Source organism: Numida meleagris, chromosome 5 (genome assembly GCF_002078875.1).
Source record: "Numida meleagris isolate 19003 breed g44 Domestic line chromosome 5, NumMel1.0, whole genome shotgun sequence".
Lineage (NCBI taxonomy): Eukaryota > Metazoa > Chordata > Aves > Galliformes > Numididae > Numida > Numida meleagris.
The window spans coordinates 32,172,733-32,188,647 of record NC_034413.1 but is presented as its reverse complement, the minus strand read 5'-3'; the positions used below and the strand labels follow the sequence as shown (position 1 = coordinate 32,188,647).

Genomic DNA, 15,915 nt, shown 5'->3' with positions numbered 1-15,915 from the left:
GTACGGATCAGACCTTTTAAGAGAGCATCTTATTAAGAAACTAATTAGAAACCTGTTGCATCTCAGTGCTCTCTGTCGTGCCCCATACAGGCTGTCAGCATCTTGCTCTGGCAGCTGCACTCCCCTGTAGTGCCCCTTCATTCTCCATTCCCCTGCCTGGCCTTAGGGCTCAGAGCATCCAAAAACTCACCTTCCTCATCCTCTTCTTGAAAGCAAAGCCAGTGAAGAAGAAGAAATAAATAGGAGTTGGTAGCTGAAAGCAAGATGTTGAAGCTGGAATCCCTCACTGTTTGGGGGCAAATGTTGGACGAGAGGTGATGGTCTCAAGTTGTGCCAAGGGAGGTTCAGGTTGGGCACTGGGTGCATTTCTATGTGAAGAGTGGTGGTGCAGTGGCACAGGCTGCCCAGGGAGGTGATGGGGTCACTGTCCCTGGAGGTGCTGCAGAGCCGTGGAGATGCGGCACTGAGGGACGTGGGCAGGTGGGGATGGGCTGGGCTTGGTCTGAGTGAGCTGAGAGGGCTTTTCCAACCTGAATGGTTCCACGGCTCTATGATTCTACAAAAAGCATGCCCCCCATAAAGCAGCCAAAGCTCACAAAACAAACTCCTACAGGAGTAAACCAACAGCAACAACAAGGTCCCAAGGTCAATCAGAGTTCAAGACATGGAAAAAGAAGGAAATCTGTGTACGTGTGAGAATGGGAGAGAAGTAGCTGTGATTGAGAGAAAGGAAGCAAAAGGAGACAAGATAAATTGTGATTATCTGCTGGAATCAAGACACTTAACTGCCCTGTCTGATTCCTGAGGGGAAACAAATGGAGCCCATAACTTTGCGCTGCAAAAGGATAATTTGTCCCTGTTTCCTCAGCCTGGGACCATGTCAGGTTGGTTCTCAGCTCTGTGGTAACTGCAGCTCCCTCAGCAAAGCCCAGACGCTGCTTTTCATTTGCAAATGCTCCAAAAGGGGTTTCTGACGAATGTATTACTCCCTGTCTGAGGAGAGTCCTCTTCTTTTTGCTGTTATTTCCTGCAGTTTTCTATGCAGATGCTCGTGCTGCTCTTGCAGTCCTTTCCCAGTCTTCTTGCTGCCTCAATGCAGGAACAGCCTGCACGCCTGCTTTGCACCACACACCTAAACTTAGCTTCCTCTGGGGGAGAACCTGCAAAAACATGCTAAAATCACAATAACGGATGTCATGGAGATTATGATGTTTCTTCTCTTGTTTTGGGGGCCCGCTTCTTGTCATCTCTTTAATTTGTTATTTTCATCTGTATGCACGTGTGGTTCTTGTTTCCCGTGATAGACGCTGCTCAGCGGGGAGGTGGCTGCATGTGGCGGGCTGGCAGCAGCCAGGGGTGCGGGTGGTGGGATGCGCACAGCTCACAGCCACTTCGTGCTGGTCCCCAGTTTACCCCGACATTGGGAACAGAATTCCTTGCCAGCGGGAGGTAACTGGAATGCAGGGTGATAGAGAAGAGTTAAACGTTCGTTTGCTGCCTGATTTTTTTTGTACAAGTGGGTTTGCAGTGCATGAGCCATGAATGCAGCTATGATTAGAACAAGGTGGGACACAGTTTTGCTGCTCAGCAGGATTTTTAAGATCTTTTCCCTTCCACTGTGAAATGGAGCTGAGACCTTTAGGGGTCTGAAGCAGAGGAGGAGTACATAGGGATCTCCCCCAGATCACCAATACCCTGTTGGTCTGCATTTCTGTACAAGGTATAAAGGGGGAAAATCAGTTTCTCCCATTAAATTCTGCGAAATAGAGAGAAATGATGCTGGGTTTACCTTGTCCTTGTTATGGGCTGTCACTGTCATGGGCATGGTCACAATCTTGTCCATCTCCTGGGGCAAAGAAACCTTTGCTAAGAATGGCTTCAGATGTCCTCTGAAATAAACCCAAGCCAGTAGCTTGTTTCATATAAAAACTGTGAAGTTTGAGGTGTAGGGTCGCCTTTCATCTCTTTACACTCACAGTCATTAAATAGATGGGCATGCTGCTGACGGATTGCCTGATCACAGTGGGTTGGGTCTTCACCCAGAGTGTCTTTGATCATGACCCATCACTGCACTGAACCTGTACTGGTGAATGGGATAGATACATGTCTATATAGATATAGATAGATTTTTTCATTTTCCAGTGGTTAGTCGTAGTTCTCAACCCAGCTGACGTACTTTCTTCTATAAGAGATTTGTCTACTTTTGGGCACTGGGCCTTGCTGCACTTTCCTGCTCTGGAATAGTCATCTTTAAGTGTTACGTTTGTTCTCATTGTGGATGTGCTTGAGACAGCCTGAGTCACCTTTCTCTTCTTTGTCATAAATGTACCCTAATAGTACAACTGGCTTTAAGCCCCCCTTCTCTGCCATTGTGCCCCACCAGGTTTTCTTTGAGGACGTTTGGAGTGGGGTTGTGAAAACCTCCATTTTTTTATTATTCTTATTTCTATCCAAACTGATCCAAATTACCGAGCGTTTCACCCGGCTGCTCTCACCCCCCTGCTGTGTGCCATGCTGTCAATCTTTGTGTCACCTGAATTTGTGCCGACAGCAATTCAGCGTCGCGCTGGGATGTCCCTGCCTGCGGCCAGTGGCCCTGGCACCTGCTGGTTGTCCTCAGCTGAGTGCACTTGCTGGTTATTGTACAGCGCTAAATTTTTAATCAGAAAATCACATGGCGCTAAGTCAAATGTCTTGCAAAAGTCTATTACTTCTTCACAGTAACTTTTATCTGCCAAAAAATGTAATCTCATCAAAGAATAAAATCAGGTTTGTTTGACAAGGCCTATTTTCCGTAAAATTATGTTGACTGGCATTAATTATGTTCCTATCATTTAATTCTTTATTAATGGAATCTCGTATCAGCTTTTCCATTATTATTGCTGTGATTGATGCTGGACCATGCGGTCTGTAATTGCCTGGGTCGCGCTACTTGCCATGGTGCTGAGCATCCCTCCTGCTCCAAGACAGGTCACTCTCATGCTTTAGGACTGTGGGGTGCCCTTGTGCTGCCCAAGAGGGGGTTGTGGATGTGTTGGGTGTCCGTAGCCGTGTTTCAGCACCTCTGTGAAAGCATATTGAAGAAAAGGCAAAAATGCCACGCAGGGGAGGAGACAGCGGGGAAAAATGTATGAAATACAGCTCTGCAAAAGGTGGCTCCAAAGGTCCAAAGCTGCTGCCTTTGTACACAGCAGACACAATCCTGCCATTATTGCTGTTCCAGTCATTTTCCCATGCGTTGCATTTCCACCTTCAAAGAGAAACACCCAACACTTGTGGCAGCCTGGTTTGTGGGCCCTTGCTTTAAAAGGATCAAGGATTCTTCCACCATCTTTGGTGCCCTGGATGGCTGGATGGCCATGATTCTGATGGACTGTTGTAATTTTCTGTTCTGATAAGGGAGAGGAGGAGAGGGGATGTCGTACTGTTTGTCTGTGCAGGAGGGAATGGTAGCACCACGCAATTCCTCTTACTGCTGTATTTGAGGAATGGTAATGCTGTGGGAAAATAGTTGGGGAGTGGCTCGGGGAAGGAAAGCAGAAGACGTGTTCCCTGGCGTGCTGTGTATTTTCAGGATTTTGTAGAGCCATAGAATGCTCTCAGTTGAAAAAGCCCTTCAAGATCACAAAGTCCAACCACCAACCTGACCTACTGAGTCCCATCAGCAAACTACATCCCTTAGTGCCACATCCACATGTCTCTTTGACACCTCCAGGAATGGGCTCTCCACCACTGCCCTGGGCAGCCCATCCCATTGCCTCTCCATGAAGAAATCATTCCTAATGCCCAATCTAAACCTCCCCATGAGATCATTTCACTGATGATTTCTTCCCTCTCTGTCTTGTAGGCTCCTCGGTGACCCAGCTGCTGGCCCGTGACCTGGACAACGACCCGCTGGTGTTTGGTGTTGTAGGGGAGGAGGCCAGCAGGTTCTTTGCTGTGGAAAGCGTCACCGGAGTTGTCTGGCTCCGGCAGCCCCTGGACAGAGAGGTAACACAGCTCTGCCTGGGGTTCTCCCCATCTGGCTGCATGCAATCAAGAAATCCAGGCATAGAAAGCCATCAGAGGGAAGTGGTGGGGAAAGGAGAGCAAGTTCTTGTACCTATAGGGGAAAATAACAGTTCAGGGGAGAGAGAAAGGCTTGGAAAGGCAGAGGGAGTTGCAGCAAGATAAATGATGCAGGGAGAGGCAAAACAGAGCAAAAGAGGAAGGAGCCAAATATATAGAGGCAAAATGATTATTTTTAAAGTCTTTTCACTCCCACAAAGATTAGAAGGAAAACTGGTTTTTTTGCCAAGAAAGAAAAACCCTGAGCCGAAAAATGTACGCACTACAATGAGGGGTGTGGGCAGACATGAGTGTGGCAGATTTCTCTGGTTATTTTGTATACCCAGTTCTTAAGACCAAATGCTCAATAGGGTGCTTTTTGTCTCCTGCTTTTCCTTCCTTCCCCACTGCCTGTCCCTCCCTGAGCAGATACAGCAGGGTGGATGTCCCAGGAGCAGGGCTGCCCTGTCCCTTGTGCTCCCGCCACTCCGTTTGCCTGCAGGCATCACCCCAGTCAGGAGACGGGTTGAATTAACCAGTTTAGGGGCCTGGGGGTGGTGGGTTGGGCAAATGTGGCATAAGCTGCTCCCCAAAACCTTCTGTAAGATGAACTGTTGCCCTGCTGCAAGCAGAGCTCCCAGTCTGAGCACTGACTGCTGCTGCTTGTCCCTATGCCACTCTTGTTTGGAATAAATCACCCAAGTCTGCAGCACAGGGAGCTGCTCCCCACTGCTCTCCAGCTGAGCACTGAGCAGGAGCATCGCATGCTGCTGTGCTCAGTGCTCCAGCTGCAGGCAGGGACTGCGGTGCAGAGGGATGCTGGGGACTGCAGGATGCTTGGCTGGGGCTGGGGACCAAACTACCAGGTAGATCTGGTGGTCAGAGCTGGGCTGTCCTTCCAGCAGCATTCCTTGGTAAAACATGAGCAGCACGATTGCTGGTGGGAAAAAAAAGGTCAGGAAGAACAGCCCTGCCTCTGCCAACAATATCCTGCTCCTGACACCCAAACATTCCCCTCTCACCAGCGTGTCTCTCACCCCAGCACCTGCGACTGTAATACATCGCAGTTTCAGGACAAGCTGTTAAATCAGTTAAAGCAACAAGGGCCACGGAGGACTGCACAGGGATTATTGAATGTGCTTAGGGGGTTTCAACCCATTAATTCCCTTCTCTCATCCCAGTGTTCCCAGCAATGCAATATCCCAGGGGCCAGGTAGCTTTGGGAAGGTGGCAGCAGCACTCTGAGAGCTCAGTTGCAGGCTGGGAGCTGAGGTTCCCTCTATCTTCCCAACCCTAGCAGGGTATTTCTTAGTGCTGCGAGTCTGCTGGAGCCCTGCTAGCAGCCATGCTTCTCAGCACTTATCCTCGATGGAGGTAATTGCATTCAAGCACCCCTTCTCTTCTTTTGAAGGTCCTGAAAGCATTTTGCATGTAATAATATTGGCTAAAAGTCCCAAGCCTGCCATCTGCAGATAAACACTCCGGTATCTTTAATTATATGTTTTTCTTCTCCTTCCCTTTCAGACCAAGTCAGAATTCACGGTTGAATTTTCCGTCAGCGACAGCCAGGGGGTAAGTGTGACTTCTCATTTCATGGTCTGCGGCATGGGCAGAGGGGAGAGGAGGGGATGGGTCGCCCTCGCCCTGGGGAGAGGGTTGGGGGCAGCACCATGGCAAGCCAACGCAGGGGAAAGCAGCCACCAGCTCATGTTAGCTCCTAAGTCCATGCATAAGGCTGATGCCCACTCCCTGTCCTCATCCCTACGGCCACAGGTGATCAAGGGGACGGTCAACATCCAAGTGGGAGATGTGAATGACAATGCACCGCGATTCCACAACCAGCCCTACAGCGTCCGCATCCCCGAGGTAGGTGCCTCACCGTGCGGTTGCTGCTGAGTATCCTATCCTGGAGGCTCTCAGTGGTGAGGAGGAACAAAATGATGGGGCTTGGGGCAAGCAGGACTTGTCCTGTGAGGGCCCGGAATGACGGAGGTGGGAAATGAGGTCTTGGAATGATGGAAATGGGAAATGAGGACTTGGAGCGATGGAGGTGGGAAATGAGGACTTGGAATGATGGAGGTGGGAAGGGACCAGCAGAGGTCACCTGGCCCAGCCTCCCACTAAAACAGAGATTATATCATGTCATATCAGGTTGCTCGGGGCTTTATCCAGCCCAGGTGTTGAATATCTCCAAGGATAGGTTTCCATAGCATTCTGACATGCTCTCTCTGTGCTGGCACCTTCTTACGGAGTGCTTCTGCACATAGCACTCGGTTTGGCAGAAGATGCCTCCCAAGCTTCTAGTGCTAGGAGGAGGATGGCAGGACATCAGCCCAGGACATTGTGTTTAAAATAGAGTTTTCCATGTCCTCCTGTGGATGAAGCCTCTCCTGTTGTTCCCTATTCCTCCCTGAGCACAGCGCAGGGCATGGGTGAGGTCAAGTACATGTGTGTGAGATCAAGCAGCCTCCAATTATGGAGAGGTATGAACATTACCACGGTTTATCTCACTGTGCTGGGCTGGGTTCTGCTCGCCCTGCCACAAGGATGAGCTCTGTGTTAGGCAGCCTATGATGTGGGGGCCAGGAGCTCGTCTCCTGGTCGTGCTGCCCGCCTTGCACCATGTCACCCGAAACCTCTCTCCTGGGTGGCATGGAGCCAGAGCCATTTCTTCTTCTCCTTACAGCATGGATGGTGCAGAAATTACTTGGCAGGGGTTGCACGAGCTGCTCCACACTCTCAATTTCTGCTTGGACTTCTGGATTTCAACAGATGCTTGTCTTTCGTTACTCTCCTTAAGAGCCAATATTGCAAAGCTTCAGGTTGGGAATTAGGAAACATTTATTCTCTGAAAGAGTGGCGATGCATTGGCACAGGCTTCCCAGGGAGATGGGGGAGTCACCGTCCCTGGAGGTGTTGCAGAGCTGTGGAGATGTGGCACTGAGGGACGTGGGCAGTGGGCAGGTGGGGATGGGCTGGGTGAGCTGAGAGAGCTTTTCCAACCCAAATGGTTCCATGATTCTGTGAGTCTATGATGAAGCCTTCCATGCGTCAGCCCTCAACCTCTGTGTCAAACCTGGGGAGCAGGGAGGGCAAAGGTGCTGCATAGGAAATGAGGGCTGTGAGTGCTCAGGGCTCAGCCTGGTATAGTCCCCCATGTAATCGCTCAGCCATTAGAGCCACGCTTCTTTGGAGGTTGGCCTAATCTAATTACAAGGCACTCTGTGCCAGTTCTCAGTTTCCATCCATGATCTTTAAGCAAGGGCACCAACCAGAGGTAATGAGCCACAAACCCGTTGCTCAGCCAGCGTCCTGCAAGCACTTCTGTTCCTCTGCTGGGCAGACGGCGTTTCCTTGGCAGACTGCGTGCAGGCAGGGGATGGATGGGGTCCCTCTGATGGCTGCAGCCCACAAGGGGGTGGGCAGAGACATTGCCCCTGCAGATCTCGAGGCAGAGGTGCCCTCCTGCTTTGGCCACAAGCAGCTGGAGCTTGGTGGGGGCACAGGAAGCAAGTCATGATAGAAGACGACACTGTCCCCAGGCTGTGCCCATGCTCCAGCAGCCCAGGGCCAGCAGTGAGGCTGCAAGCACTGTCTCAAAGACCACTTCCAGCTAATGAATGAGTGGGGATGGGAGCTCAGAATGGAGCGCAGACCAGCAGAAACACCTGTGGTTTTGCATAGACTGGCCCTGTGCAGAATTGGCAACTAATGAGGGTTTTTCTCTTTTTAATTTTGAGATAAATGGATGTATCGATTTGCAGTTGTCCTAGCTAATGGAGCAGCAACAGAAAGGCCATTTAAACCTCGCCGCTATTGTGCGGCGCTGGGAAAGTCAAAAGAAGAGTGTGCATAAATAAATGGAACATGAAGTAAACTGACCTTTAAAAACAATACTGCCTCTAAACACCCGTCCCAGCGTTTTCCGCAGTCCGCTTGATTCGTGAACGTGAATTATTTGGACATGGGCTGCCTTTCTCCAGCACAAGCTGGGGACAAGGGCAGTGGGCACCCAGCTTTACCATGGCTCCGAGGGCATAGGGCAGCTGCTGCACATGTCCTGTGCTCAGCAGGTCCTCGCCATCCCTGCCCAAAAATGCAGCACATGGGTCGGTATGGGACATGGGGTGGCTCCAGCATAATGGCACATCTCGTCTGGGCAAGGGCACACTGCTGGCCACTCATTGGGAGGCAACAAGGCAGCGCGGGCGCTCTCCAGTCTGTAAAGAAAGGGGAATCCTGCTAGAATTGGCAACTTAATTCACCAAGCTGGCCTCGACAGAGCTCATTAAGTTCTCGTGTATTCATTTCAGGCTAATGGCTGTCATGCTGACTGCTGTTTGATTTGCTGTAATAGACTTTTATGGCTTTCCAGTTTGCGAGGACGTGTGCACCGTTGCCTGTGCCCCGTGGTGCTGCTGGCATCCGTCAGTGAGCCGCTTGCCCGCTTGCTGCGCTGACCTTCAGGGCTCGTGCTCCTCCTGTGTGCAGCCCTCACGCTTCACCTCTCCCGTGCCCTCCTCATCTTCACCCAGCCCTGGGGTACCATGATTTTGGGGATCTCAGAGGTCACAGGGTAGCCTGTGGGACTGCGTTTTCATGAGCCACCACTGGTTGCCGTTTGCATTGGTGTGGTGAAAACAGCACTTCTTTGATGTTTTTTTTTCAATTGTGCAGAAAGGGGAGAGAAAGGAGGGGGCCATCCTGCCCTGTCCCATTACACAGCCTGGAAGAAGGCCATGCTCACTGGTGAGCAGGGATGGGGAGGACCAGAGAAAGCCCCCAAAGCCCTAGCTGTAATTAAAATTATTATTTTTCTTTAATGGTAATAATGTTGGTAATTACATCAGGTTCCCTGCCATCCTGCCCGGGAACCTTCAGGGGCTCGTATAACTCTGTAGCAATGGCTCTGAGGGCTGATGCTGCGCATACGAAGCAGCTGCGATGAGCATGAGCTTCAGCTGCAGCCCATTGGCCATTGCCTTGCATGCACCAAGGCACCTTTTGGGTTATTTTCCCCCTTCTTTAAACAAAGAGGCTTTGAATTGAAGGCAACGATAACAGAGCTGTTAAGAATGGTGTTCCCACTACACGGTAAAGCAGTCTGTAATCATTGTTGGATGCTTTCCTTCCTCATTTCTTTTTCTTTTTTCCTCTCTGCTCTCTGTTTTTCTTCTCGTTCCCTTATGCTTCTGTGCGGAGTTGAGAGCGGTGCAAATAATTTACGATGAATAATTGACCCCCCCCAAATCCAGCTTTTCCCTCCCATTGCCACCTCTGTGCACAGAATCCACAATGTATTGAACTCCTCTGCAGCACTTCCCATGCAAATTCATTTATTTATGGTGGTGTTTGGTTGTTGTGGTGTTGGTTTTTGTTTGTAACTTGCTGGAGAGATGAGAAACAAATTTGTGAATTATTCAGGCTCTGCTCATTAAACATCATTGGCCAGAAGCAAGTTGGTTCCCTGTTCTGGGTAGGCGAGCATCCACACTGCTGTGTAGGAACACAAAACACAGCTCATCCAACCACTAGCACAAGGAATTCCATTCCAGCCTCTCCTTTGGGATGTCCATACTTGTTTGGACAAAATACACAGGTTAGAATGAACTCCATGCAGTCTCTTTGGCTTCAGAGATCTGGTCACCTTGTGTTTGCTGTGATGTTTTTCCTCTTCACATTTTTTATATTATTATTTTTGAGCAACCTTTAATTACTTTCTAATTTTGGCTGGTAAACTAGTGGAAGCAGAGCCATGTTTGAAGGGTCTGCTTTCTCTTCAGCAGCCTTAAAGGCGGGTATACTGTCCGTCCATTAAAAAGCCATCTCTTAGCTGGATGAGATAATCTCTTCTGAGAGGGTTTCATCTGCTCTGTAATCACTAGGTAGGAAGTAATATCCCTCAAAGAAACGCAGGCTTCTCCCTCCCCTCTCCACCGCAGCCTTTGTGATCTGCCGAGATGGGGCCATTTCTATAGATTGGATGTTAAAATACATCTTTATATGCAGAAAATTGCTGAGTCATGATTTTGGTGGCCATGCCATGGGATGCCCTTTCTCATTTGTGATGGAGTGGCTGCGCTGTGACTGTCTCCTGGAATTTGCAGGCACGGAGCACAGGAGCCCAATAATGTACCAAGAATCAGAGCTTACTCTGCTGGGCTTCTGGAGATGGCTATGGATGGAACTTGGTGATCCTTGGGGTTCCTTCCAACCCAGGCCATTCTATGGCAGGATGCATGTTGGCTCTGAGTTGAGTTGGTGAGTATTGATAGATACCCACTGCTACAGGCGGGGTATTAGGAAACGTTTCTCCTCAGAAATAGGGGTGATGTATTGGCACAGGCTGCCCAGGGGGGTGGGGGAGTCACCGTCCCTGGGGGTGTTCTAGAGCTGTGGAGATGTGGCACTGAGGGATGTGGGCAGGTGAGGGTGGGCTGGGGATAGGCTGGGTGAGCTGGTAGGGCTTTTCCAACCTCATGATTCTGTGATTGTATGATCCTCACCTCTGAAGGTCTCCGGCATGTGAGTTTTGGTATTATCACCAGTGCATGCACTGTGACGCCAGATGGAGAGAGTCTCAGGGTCCTGGTGATGTCCTGAAGTCCCCCAGGGAGGGGGCAAGTTGCTGTCTGTCAGCCCATTCCCTGGTCTGGCAGAACAGGAGACCCTGGGTCTTTAAAACACGTGCCCGAGGAGTGAAATGAGAGACACAACAGAAACTACTGGGGCGGAAAACTCCAAATGGCGTGGAAGTAATGCGTAAAGTGTCCTGGAGATAACAGTCATTTCCACGAGGCAAAACTTGGGCTGGCTCTGGCTGGATGCTGCAGCAAGGGGGGGGGCAGCCTGGAAATTAGAAATAGTCGTGCTGCTCTGACCAGTGCGGTGCTGGGGTGGGGAAAGGGACGGGAAGGCTGGAAAAGGGGGAAAAAAACCCATTTGGAGCTGGAAGAAAAGCCGGTGTGGGGCAGCAAGCAATTCAGTGCCTCCACAGAGCAGTGGTCGTGCTGGGAAAATGAGGTTCACAGAGCCAAAGAAATCATCTTAGGGCAGAGGGAGGAAAAGCAGTGTGCAGAAGCAATGAACAGCTTGGACAGAGGTGGGAAGGGTGGCTTGGGTACAGCCCACGGACCTGCAGGGCTGTGACCGCAGCCAGGTGGAAAGCATGGCGTGCGGAGACCCAGGCTGGCATCGTGGTAGATCCAGACACCACCTTACAAAGCTCTGAATGGATTGCCATTGCAATTGGTCCCATCTGGCCCAGCGGGAGGAGAAAAGAGGAAGCAAACCATGTGTGAGCAACACCACTGTGCTGCAGGGGTCCCAAACCCATCCCCGAGCTCAGGGTGCCGCTCAGGATGGGTGGCACAAAACTCTTGCCAAAGGGAGTTGGTTGTTTTTTTCCAGTAAAAATGCTGTTTTTAATTAAGATAGAAATATTTAGGGGCCTTGACAGGAAAGCCGTGCAGAAGTGGTGCTTCAAAAGGACGATAAAAATCACTCGCGCGACAGGTTCAGTCCAATTTCTTTTTCAGAATTGCATTTTATGTTTTATTATTTTGTAATGTCGGGGATGGTCATGTATAATAAGTTCTCTACCGCTGGTCATATTTTGTGGTAAAATAACAGAATAAATCAGTATCTCTGTATTTTTTGAAATATTTATATATGAACGGAACTGCTCGCATCAGTTCCATTACAAATGGGAGGAATTTGACTGAGGAAAAGGTTTCAATCAGTGTTAGGCAGCCATTGCCTAATTTCCACCATTAATTGCTGTTGAAACTTATAATGCCTTTGATTTATTTTGTCAGTGGGTGAATAATGAAGACAGCATGAAAATGGAGTATGTGGCATTTGAGGCAGTTTTGTTCCAAAAGGAAAAGTCTGAGAACTTTAATTTTGGGGATTTGTTGCATGGGCGACTTGGAGAGCATGTTTTTCCCCCAAATTCAGATGTGCCTTAGGAAGGGTTCCTTAGCTCTCACTGCTGTGATTCGCACCTCTCTTTTGGTGCTCTTGGCAAAATTGGGCGAGCAGCTGGTGCTGCACTTGGCTTCAGATGGAGCTGCAGTCCTTTGCTCTGCATATGCTTCCTGTAGGTGTTGCTCTGCTCTGGGTGTCTGCTGCCACCATCCCCAATGCCGCAATATTGACATCAGCCCCGCTCCCTTCCGAGCGGCAGAATCGGGCAAATGTGCAGCAAATGAGCTTTGCAAATAGGCTTTTGCGGTGTCCTTGCCTCCTCCCAGCCCTTCCCAGCTCCTGCTGCATTTCTGCCACTCCACCTCATTCTCCAAATGTCAGCCTGTGCTCCTTCCTGTCACGAGCAGCTCACGGGGCAGACTGTGCACACGCATGTGCACATGCATGCAAGGTGTGGGGGAGAGCCACTTGGTATCTCAACGCAGTGCATGCAATAAGGATTGGATCCTAGCATGTTATTTGTCCCTCAGTTTTCAGGGACTATTTAATTGTGCATCTCGTACCCTGGTCCTTAACCTCATCTGTAAAGTGGGTAGGGCTGGTGAGGTCCTCAGAGCTGCACGGTCCCGGAACTACCAGCAATTAATTCTTGCTTCCAGCCCTGGTGGAAATGCATCCAGCTGGGTACAGGCAGGTTTGCCTCCCCTTGATGGCACCTTGGTGCCTCTGCCTCAAAGACCTCATTTCTAAGTGCCCTGAACGCCCACCTACCCAAGCTGCTGGGTGAACAGGTTTTCTACAATGTGACTCATCACCAGTCCGTCATCATCATCCTCTTAACCCCTGGTTCCAGCAGGAGGGTGCCTGGCCAGGAGAGGAGCAGGAGGGGGTGGGCAGCGTGGGGCAGGAGACGAGTCCCATCCCTTCTGCACGTTTGAGCTTGAGGTCGGGCTGCAGCAGGCATGCTTTTTTTGGGTTTTGGTTAAAAAGCCTCATCGGAGCGTTATGGAATCAGAATGTGAAGGGTAATTGAGCTGAAAGTCATTCTGTTCCCTCAGCCAGCAACGCGGGAGCCACCAAGCGCCCTCGGAGGCCGCTCCAGGAATCCTGCTGAAAGAGCGCAGGTGGGGGGAGCGTCCCCTGGCCACATCCCCTTGTTCCTAACCCATCCCTCATGCCCACAGCATGCTAGTGGGTGTCGGATTTGTTCCCATAGAGGCAACATGGTGGAGTAGCCAGGCTAGCAAGGGGTGAAGGTTTTGTGCAAAATAAGCACAGAAAGGTAAACATCATGGTCTGGAGCTGCATGATTGCTTCTTGCAGACATTGGCCCCAATGAGTCCCTGCTGCTTGGGCCACATCCCATGGAGGACATGGAAGTGGAGACCCTCAGAGCTGTCTCCTCCCAGTGAAACCTGCTGCACAAACGCCACTTGCACAGAGTCTCAGAGGCACGGCCAAAAGACCACACTTCTAAATAAATGTGAGGGCGCGATTTAAAAAAAAACACCCTCCAAACCCACCAAAACTAAAAACAAAATAAGAAAGAGAAGGGGAACCTTGCTATTCTAGGTGAACATCATAATCACACGCAACCACGAGAAGTGTTTGTCACTGCTCTGGTCCCCTGCCTCTCTAACAGGTGCTGGGTACAGGAATTTGGAGGGTGGCTGGCATGACCTGGAGGAGAGGGTTAGCAGAAGACCCCTCCAATTTCGACCCCCAGCCCCAACATGCAGTCTGCAGCCTGACTGTGCTCCTTGTCGCGCGTTATTGATTGCCGAACAGGCACAGCTAAGTGCCTCTCATTAATATTTGTTTTGGTCTTTTCCCTGCATTCCGATGAGCGGAGGAGATGCTGCTTATCTCTCTCCTGCAGGTTCTGTTTCTAGAGGATTCCTCTGGCTGGTGACAAACCTGGGCTGTGTGGCCGCCCGTCCCACTGCTGGGAGGAGGGATGGGGTGACAGCTGACACGAGGTCTTGGGGCTTTGCAGAAGGAACGTGAGGAACCAAAATTAGCACAACATTACGAATGAAAAGCATGCCTGACTTGCACCGTGTAGCTAAAATATGTATTTCTAGTCTTGGCTTGGTTTGTAAATCTCTAAAAAGGAAGGCTTCCTTGGTGCAAAGCTCTGTTGCCTTCCATCTCATATCCTAATGCCATTTTTGTTAGGCTTGACTTGAGCTGGTCCATCCCAAGCAATTTAAATGGTTTGGAGTGATTTCCAGGTATTCAGGGTGTGTTCTCAAGAACTTAGGTGCAGTTCCTGAAATGAAAGAGTTCAGGTGTGCCCAGAAGTGGGGAAGAAAGCTTCTTTAATATGGTTGCTCCACTGGCTTTTCACTGGCAAGTTGGGTTCATGTCTGCAACAAAGCAATATCAGAGTCCGTGGAGCATGAAAGGCTGCATTTGTTTGTGGGTTACAAATGAAGACCTGTCAAAAACCTTTTTAGGCAGTGACTGAAGTTTTCTTTTTCATGATACATTTAACTGAAAGGCTTTGCCTCCCAGGGAGGCTTGGCTCTTCTCTTTCTCCCTTTCCTCAAATTTGGAAAAATATAGCGGACTCAAGATGCTCTTCTCCTATTTTAATATTGTTCCATTTATTAGAACCTTTTGGTAGGGCGGTTGGATCCGACTTCTGGGAAATAGCATACTCAGAGCTGAAGGGGTGAAGGGCTCTGGGAGAGATGGGAGACAAGATATGGCTCTCTCCTTGTGCTTGAAGAATGGGCTTTGCCAGCTCCCTTTGGGAAAAGGGTGCAGATTATTTCTATTGATTTGATGTCTAGAGCTGTTTTTCAAAGGGTAAACGTGTTTATAGGATTTCTGTCCTTTTGTTGTAAGAAGAAGGACATCGTTTCTGGACACAGGAGTTTGCTAGAAGAGTGTCACATCAGCTCTTCATCAAGGTGTTTCATCTCGCAGTCCCACTGCCAGGTGTGTGCAGCAGGGCAGTGCTCACAGCCACCCACTGTGTCTGAACCTCGTCGTTCTGGGCTCTGAGCAGGCGTTGGGAAGCTGCTTTCAGGTCCCACGAGCTGACCTTCCCATTCCTGGCCATGCCTGAGGCTTCTCTATGCATTCCTGAGACATCTGCCTGGCCATAGGTTTTGTGAGGTGATAGGACTGTGCGTGCACAGCATGAAAAGGGGTTGTCAGAACTGATGGGATCGCTTTTTGCTCCTGGTCTCAAATCAAGAGTTGTCTTAAAGCATTTCTGGGGAAGTTAAGAAATTGTCACAGCCAATGTCTTCTTAAGAGCTTGGCAATTTGAATGCTTCCCTCTCTGCAAATCAAAGAGTATGAGAGGATATGTGATGCGAGCTTCACGTGAACATGGGCTGGTGAGCTCCATCCTTGGTACAGAGAGGTCTCCTCTAACTTGGGACCTTCTGCACCACGGCTGTGGGGAGATTTATGCCTTTACTCACATTTACAGCCCTTCTTCATTGCAGCACTTGGCAAAAAAGTGATGTCATTTCCAGCCTTCCTAAGGCCAATTGTGCGTACTGAGAACCTAGAAATAGTAAGCTAAGATGCTTTGCTGGAGGAGATGTTCAGATACTCAAAAAAAACCAAAGAGGGGGTATTTACAAGGAGAGTTTTCTTGCCATGGGCTACCAACACTTTGGGTGCAATGCCGTTCTGTGTTCCCAGGCATAGACCCACCAACCAGGATCTTGCAAAGGTAGAGGTGATGCAGGAATGCGATGCTGGCCCGCTGCAGGTAGAGGGTGTTTTATTGATCTCTTGGTGTGGTGGCAACTGGTAAGTGGGGCCTTTTGTGCATCCCTTCCGTGAGAGCACACACAAAGACATATAGGTCCTGCTGGGAGCCCCGTCATGAGGGCAACAACCCCATCCCAAAATGTTACTTGCTTCCTTGCTTCTTCCAGCAGGGATATTTCACCAAGCCTGGTGCTTTCCAGC

General features: G+C 49.9%; 1 protein-coding gene across 9 annotated transcripts in view; it reads left to right on the top strand.

Annotated features, from left to right (window-relative positions):
* CDH23 (cadherin related 23) overlaps window positions 1-15,915 on the top strand; it is a 128,162-nt gene that overhangs the window by 29,791 nt on the left and 82,456 nt on the right. For all 9 annotated transcript variants that reach the window (XM_021400640.1, XM_021400638.1, XM_021400644.1 and 6 more), the window contains exons 4-6: window positions 3,848-3,990; window positions 5,572-5,619; window positions 5,821-5,913. In XM_021400640.1, the coding sequence (XP_021256315.1) occupies window positions 3,848-3,990; window positions 5,572-5,619; window positions 5,821-5,913 (284 nt within the window). The remainder of the gene's footprint in view (window positions 1-3,847; window positions 3,991-5,571; window positions 5,620-5,820; window positions 5,914-15,915) is intronic.